The sequence below is a fragment of the Chiloscyllium plagiosum genome, chromosome 30 (assembly GCF_004010195.1).
Source record: "Chiloscyllium plagiosum isolate BGI_BamShark_2017 chromosome 30, ASM401019v2, whole genome shotgun sequence".
In the NCBI taxonomy this organism is placed as follows: domain Eukaryota; kingdom Metazoa; phylum Chordata; class Chondrichthyes; order Orectolobiformes; family Hemiscylliidae; genus Chiloscyllium; species Chiloscyllium plagiosum.
This window is the reverse complement of record NC_057739.1, coordinates 44,647,903-44,655,266: the sequence shown is the minus strand read 5'-3', so window position 1 is coordinate 44,655,266 and position 7,364 is coordinate 44,647,903. Positions and strand designations below refer to the sequence as shown.

Below are 7,364 nucleotides of genomic sequence, written 5' to 3'. Positions count from 1 at the left end.
TAGATTAGATTACATTACAGTGTTGAAACAGGCCCTTCGGCCCAAGTCCACACCGACACGCCGAAGCACAACCCACCCATTCCTCTACATTTACCCCTTACCTAACACTATGGGCAATTTAGCATGGCCAATTCACCTGACCTGCACATCTTTGGACTGTGGGAGGAAACCGGAGTACCCAGAGGAAACCCATGCAGACACGGGGAGAATGTGCAAACTCCACACAGTCAGTCGCCTGAGGTGGGAATTGAACCCAGGTCTCTGGCGCTGTGAGGCAGCAGTGCTAACCACTGTGCCACCGTGCCGCCCACATCTGAGGTCTATGCTGATTCTTCTGGTGCATTTATGGGCTCCTTCTTGTGTTTTCTACCCAGCGCAGTCCAAGCATCACACCCTCCATCATGGGCAGATTCAGGAGCTGGTCCCACATTCACCCAGACCGAATGGTGGTTAAACCCGGTGCTGTTGCCACAAATCTAATCCATACCAGCCCACTTGCCCCCAGTGGCTCTGGCAACATCTACTTTTGATGCTGTTCTAAGCCGGAGCTATGGATGATAATGGTAGAGGCTCTAATTTCTTCCCATCACACAACTGGCCAGGAATCTATCTCACTCTTCCTGCTTGCTATTGGCACATCTTCCTCGACCAGAGAAACTGGGAGTGGGACTTGAACCCTGAGCTTCTGGCTTAAAGGAGAAAGTGAGGATGGCAGATGCTGCAGAGTCAGAGTTGATGGGCAAGCACGGCAGGTCAGGCAGCATCCTGAAAAAGAGTCCAGCCCAAAAAGTCGACTCTCTTGCTCCTTGGATGCTGCCTGACCCGCTGTGCTTTTTCCTGCGCCATGATTATCATCTTATAGCTTAAAGGCCAGGATACTACTCAGAGCCTCACAGGATTTCCTCACTGCATTGCTAAGAAAGCCAAAGCATTTGTTTCTTTGCATCTTGTCTTCACCATTACTCGGATTAGATACACCCAGCACGTGATAATTTTCTACAAATTTCACTACTTTCTGGACTAAATCACCAGGGGGAGGAAACCATCTGAAACATGTTCCTGAAAGGAGCACACTGTTTACTGAACATCGATTTATTGGCCATGTGTTGCTGAGGTGACCTTGAAAGAAGCCAGCCTTGCCTTGTGATGAAACAACTGTCTACCCACATTAAATAATAACTTATTAAGATATGCCTGTCGACCAGAATAAACAGACTGACCTTGACGGAGTTTAGCTGCAAGTTATAGATATATACATCTGCAGCTTGGATCGTGGTGAAGTTGGACTTCAAGATGGCTAGCTGGCCGTTACTGTACCTTTTGCTCAGTAATTGTCTCCTCAGTGTCACAGCGAGAGCCACGGTGAGATACAGCACACACTCCGCTATTCAGTGATTTCGGGGCGGGGCTGGGTCATTTGGTGCATTGTCCTTTCCCCAAGATGACTTCAGTTTCAATTCAGAGCAATTAATGTAAGTCCTCCAATAACTAAAGATGTACTGTCAAGGGATTGGAGAAGCTTCAGTCTGATTATAAATCCATTTTACTAGGGGTTAGCACGAATTAACATTATGGGAAGATACAGTGAATTACTGGAAAATCTCCATGACATGCTTGCTGCTATAGAGAGTCTCTTCTGTGTGTTTGAAAATGTTCCGACATTTTAGAGGCAGCTTCCCTCTGGATCATAGGAATGGTTCTGGGGATAAGGAAATACAATTACGAAGATTAATTGGAGAATTTGGGACTGTTTCCCTTGAAGAGAAGGTTGAGAAGAGATGTCAGAGATACACTCAAAACCATGAGACGTCTGGTCAGAGTTAACGGAAAGGAACTGTTCACAAAAGGTCATGGATCAGAGAGCCAGATTTAGACTGGCAAAAAAAAAATGACAATAACATGAGGAGAAACATATTTTTCAGGTGATTAGAAGCTGGAACACTTTCAATGAGAGTGTGGTTGAGGTACATTTAACAAAGGAAATGCATGATTAGAAATGGAAAATGTGCAGGACTGCAGGGACAAAAGCAGGAGAGTGGCATGAAATAACATGCTATACCTGTCCTGGGAGCATTTGATGGGGGCAGTGTAGAGAGAACTTTACTCTGTATCTAACCCCGTGCTGTCCCAGTCCTGGGAGTGTTTGATGGGGACAGTGTAGATGGATCTTTACTCAGTATCTACCTCTGTGCTGTCCCTGCCCTGGGAGTGTTTCATGGGGATAGAGTAGGGAGAGTTTTGCTCTGTATCTAAACTCATGCTGTGCCTGTCCTGTGAGTGTTTGATGGGAATAGTGTAGAGGGAACTTTACTCCGTATCTAATACAGTGCTGTCCCTGTCCTGGGTGTGTTTCATGGGAACAGTGTAGAGGAAGCTTTACTCTGTATCTAACCCCGTGCTGACCTTGTTCTGAGAGTGTTTCATGGGGACAAAGTAGAGAGATCTTTACTCTGTATCTAACTCCGTGCTGTCCCTGTCCTGGAAGTGTTTCATAGGGACAGTGTAGAGAGAACTTTATTCTGTATCTCTTGTCATGTTGTATCTGTCTAGTTCAATCCCTCCTTCCCTGATATTCCTTTTTCTGATTTTCTCTCCCTCTCTTCACTGATTAACTCTTGTTTTGTCTCCTTCCCTGCAGCTGGGGGTGGTGGAAACCGAAGGTGGCCGTGTGGAAGGAATTAATAAAAGGGATGGGCTTTTCGCCTCCATGGACGTTTTTAAAGGAATTCCTTTCGCTGCAACACCAAAGCGATTTGAAAAAGCTGAACCTCATCCAGGATGGACTGGTAACTCATTTCCTTGTTTGCCTTTTTATTTGTTTTAAAAAAAACAAATGGATAACACCCTGAAGTGTCTGGTTGCAGCATGTTAGGGAGTTGCGGAGTAGAGGCCAGGGAACTTAGAAACTGCAGAATTACCTTGAATGCTCTTAAACTCAACTGAATAACCTGTAACTTAACTTCCCAGCATTTTCACTCAGTCCAACTCCCACTCTAGAGACTTGAACACAAAGTTCAGTAAAGTACCCACACCAGACTCCCGAGTACCAACTCTGGATGACTGTCCTGGTGCAGTTTTGAGGAACTGCAGTACTGCTATAGATGCCACCTTTTGGATGAGATATTAAAACACAATGCTATCTGTCCTCAAGTTGATAATGAGTCAATGTTTTGCAAAAGACCACAGGATCTGTTTCTGTAATTTGAGATACCACATCGTTACCTACATTACCACAGAGTCTACTCTTCAAATGTAATTAACTGTTAAATGCTTTGGTTCATCTTGAAGTTGTGAAAGGAGCTACAGAGATACAAGTTCTCTCAGGCTAAGTGGCAAAACACCTTCTGTACGGTGCCTGCCCACATTGACCCAGAGCACTGGTTGAGCCTTGCAGAGCTGACTGGACCCAGTCTCAAGGACCATCTTGTGACCAAGTTAAGCAGATGTCCATTGGCCTAGAAAGAGCCCCTGATTACGGTGCAGCGATCTGTGCTGGAGGAGAACGAAGATTGCTCAACCAAGCTCACCTGCAGAATTCCAAGAGATTTCTGTGAGCAAGAAATGCAAGGGGAAGGAACCAAAGTTTATAATCAATTTTAGGTTAGACTGAGGGAGGAGCTGGATCAGCAAATACAGACTTGGTCCACAGCAGTAGCATTGTGTGCGGTTTTGGTCTCCTTACCCATGGAAAGACTTAGGAGAAAGTGAGGACGGTAGATGCTGGAGATCAGAGTTCAACAGTGTGGTGCTGGAAAAGCACAGCTGGTCAGGCAGCATCCGAGGAGCAAGGGAGTTGATGTTCGGGTATAAACCCTTGATCAGGATTCCTGATGAAGGGCTTATGCCCGAAACGTCAATTCTCCTGCTCCTCGGATGTTGCCTGACCGGCTGTGCTTTTCCAGCACCACACTCTTCGACCATGGAGAGATATGCCTGCTGCAGAGACAGTGCAATGCAGGGGTGAGCTGCCTTCTTGAACCGCTGCAGTCCATGTGCTGTGGGTTGGCCCACAATGCCCTGAGGGAGGCAGTTCCAGGATTTTGACCCAGCGACATTGAAGGAACAGCGATATATTTCCAAGTCAGGATGGTGAGTTGCTTGGAGAGGAACTTGCAGGAGGTGTGTTCTCATGTATCTGCTGCCCTTGTCCTGCTGGATGGAAGTGAGTGTGAGTTTGGAAGGTGCTGTCTGAGGATCTTTAGTGAGTTTCTGCAGTGCCTCTTGTACATAGTACACACTGCTGCTGCTGAGCGTCGGTGATGGAGGGAGCGGAAGCCCGAGGATGTGGTGCTGATTAAACAGGTTGCTTTGTCCTGGAGGGTGTTGAGTGTTGTTGGAGCTGCACCTATCCAGGTAAGTGGGGAGTATTCCATCACACTCCTGACTTGTGTCTTGTAGATGGTGGACAAGCTTTGGGGAATCAGAAAGTGAGTTACTCGCCACAATATTCCTAGCCTCTGATCTGTTCTTGTAGCCACTGTGTTTATAAAATGAGTCCAGTTGAATTTCTGGTCAATGATAAACCCAAGGATGTTGATAGTGGAGGATTCAGTGATGGTACAGCATTGACTGTAAAGGGATGGTGATTAGACTGTTTCTAATTGGAGATGGTCATTGCCTGGCATTTGTGTGGTACAAATGTGGCTGGAAATCAGAAACAAAAACAGAAATTGCTGGAGAAACTCAACAGGTCTAGCAGGATCTGTGGAGAGAGAGAGAGAGAGAAACTTTGGGTCGAATGACTGTTCTTTGTCTGTTGAGTTTAGAAAAATGAGAAATAATCTCAGTCATAGAAAATTCTCACAGAGCTCCACAGGGTAGATGCAGGAAGTGTGTATGTGTGAAAGTGTATTTGTGTGTGTGTGTGTGTGTATGTATGTGTGTGTATGAGACCTTTCCTGCATTCCTTGAATCAAACCCACTATTACGTGCGGTCTTCCCCTGCTGGTTATATACCTGTACTGTGTCAGTTTAATGCTGTTTCCACTTACATTTCCCTCTAATACAACAGTAACAGTAATTTAGAAGTACTTTGTTGTCTGTAAACTGGCTGCAATGACCTGAGACTCCTAAGAAGTGCTTTATAAAAACATATCTTTATTTGTACTAACACCTCATGTCCATTACCAGATGTTCTGAAGGCCAAAGATTTTAAACCCAGATGTTTGCAGACAACCCTGTCACAGAAAGCTGTCTTTGGGAGCGAGGATTGTCTCTACCTGAACATTTGGGTCCCTCATGGCAGAAAAGGTAAAAACAAAACCTCCAAACTAAAACACACCTTTGAAATGTACCCAGCTGAGTAATGGCGCCACAGAGTCATAGAGATGTACAGCACAGAGATAGACCCTTCAGTCCAACTTGTCCATGCCAACCAGATATCCTAACCTAATCTCTTCCCATTTACCAGCATTTGGCCCATATCCCTCTAAACCCTTCCTATTCTTATACCCATCCTGATGCCTTTTAAATGTTGTAATTGTACCAGCCTCCACCACTTCCTCTGGCAGCTCATTCCATAGACGTACCATCCTCTGTGTGAAAAAGTTGCCTCTTAGGTCCCTTTTATATTTTTCCCCTCTCACCCTAAACCTATGCCCTCTAGTCCTGGACTCCTCCACCCCAGGAAAAAGACCTTGTCTATTTATCCTAACCATGCCCCTCATGATTTTATAAACCTCTATAAGGTCACCCCTCAGCCTCTGAAGATCCAGGGAAAACAGCCTCAGCCTGTTCAGCCTCTCCCTATAGCTCAAATTCTCCAACCCTGGCAACACCCTTGTAAATCTTATCTGAACCCTTTCAAGTTTCACAACATCCTTCCAACAGGAAGGAGACCAGAATTGCTCGCAATATTCCGAAAGTGGCTTAACCAATGTCCTGTACAGCGGCAACATGACCTCCTTACTCCTGTACTCAATATTCTGACCAATAAATGAAAGCATTCCAAATGCCTTCTTCACTATCCTATCTACCTGCGACTCCCCTTTCAAGGAGCTGTGAACCTGCACTCCAAGGTCTCTTTGTTCAGCAACACCCCCCAGAACCTTACCATTAAGTGTATAAGTCCTGCTCTGATTTGCATTTCCAAAATGCAACACCTTGCATTTATCTAAATTAAACTCCCTCTGCCATTCCTTAGCTCATTGGCCCATCTGATCGAGATCCTGTGTAATCTGAGGTAATCTTCTCTGCTGTCCACGACACCTCCAATTTTGTTGTTATCTGCAAACTTACTAACTATCCTCCTATCTTCACATCCAAATTATTTACATAAATATTTGTATCAATTTTAGGAATATGCTTCCCTGTATTTTGTTCATCCTGTTCTTTTCAAAAATGTATAGTTTGTTAAATGTTGTACTTGAAAATACAAACTAGATGGTTAAGAAGAATTGCCTTTTACATTTCCCACTGTTCAGGATGAAACTGTATCAGTTGTCATGTACTGGATTCCATGGTAAGAGTTAAGGATCTTCTGCACCATCACAATATTGTGTCTCTAACCTAGTCGTAACTCTCCTACAGTTGCTCCTCTCACATCACAAATTCCTCTCTCCATATCTGCAGAGAACACGTATTTTAGAACAATTTCTAGTTATCTAGTGGCCTGTCATCTACTGAATCCCATCTGCCTCACTGATACCAGATTAATTCTGAAGATTTTGAAGCTATTGTGTCACAACTCCTTTTCAACGTTCAGTTTCATCTAACCCCGCGCTGTCCCTGTCCCTGAGAGTGTTTGATGGGGACAGTGTAGAGAGAGCTTTACTCTGTATCTAACCCCGCGCTGTCCCTATCCTGGCAGTGTTTGATGGGGACAGTGTAGAGTGAGCTTTACTCTGTAACTAATTCTATGTCGTATCCGTCCTGGGAGTGTTTGATATTGATAGAGGCTTGTGTAAGACTGTGTGCCACTAATAATTCTCATCCTAATCAGCACACGTCAGTGAAAAGATATTCAGATTTTGGATTAGTGGTGCTGGAAGAGCACAGCAGTTCAGGCAGCATCCGAGGAGCAGCAAAATCGACGTTTCAGGCAAAAGCTCTTCATCAGGAATAAAGGCAGAGAGCCTGAAGCGTGGAGAGATAAGCTAGAGGAGGGGGGGGGTGGGGAGAAAGTGGCATGGAGTACAATAGGTGAGTGGGGGAGGGGATGAAAGTGAGAGGTCAGGGAGGAGGGTGGAGTAGATAGGTGGAAAAGAAGGTAGGCAGGTAGGACAAGTCATGGGGAAAGTGCTGAGCTGGAAGTTTGGAACTCGGGTGAGGTGGGAGAAGGGGAAATGAGGAAACTATTGAAGTCCACTTTGATGCCCTGGGGTTGAAGTGTTCCGAGGCGGAAGATGAGGCGTTCTTCCTCCAGG

The 7,364-nt window shown here is 45.2% G+C and overlaps 2 protein-coding genes across 2 annotated transcripts in view; one reads left to right on the top strand and one right to left on the bottom strand.

Moving 5' to 3' along the window:
- Positions 1-1,050: 1,050 nt before the first annotated feature.
- LOC122564997 (bile salt-activated lipase-like) overlaps positions 1,051-7,364 on the top strand; it is a 27,537-nt gene continuing 21,223 nt past the window's right edge. The window contains exons 1-3 of the mRNA XM_043720604.1: positions 1,051-1,362; positions 2,639-2,786; positions 5,131-5,250. Of these exons, the coding sequence (XP_043576539.1) occupies positions 1,294-1,362; positions 2,639-2,786; positions 5,131-5,250 (337 nt within the window). The 5' untranslated portion in view covers positions 1,051-1,293. The remainder of the gene's footprint in view (positions 1,363-2,638; positions 2,787-5,130; positions 5,251-7,364) is intronic.
- spout1 (SPOUT domain containing methyltransferase 1) overlaps positions 1,563-7,364 on the bottom strand; it is a 56,603-nt gene continuing 50,801 nt past the window's right edge. The window contains exon 13 of the mRNA XM_043720603.1: positions 1,563-1,699. The gene's annotated coding sequence lies outside the window, so the exon portion shown is untranslated. The remainder of the gene's footprint in view (positions 1,700-7,364) is intronic.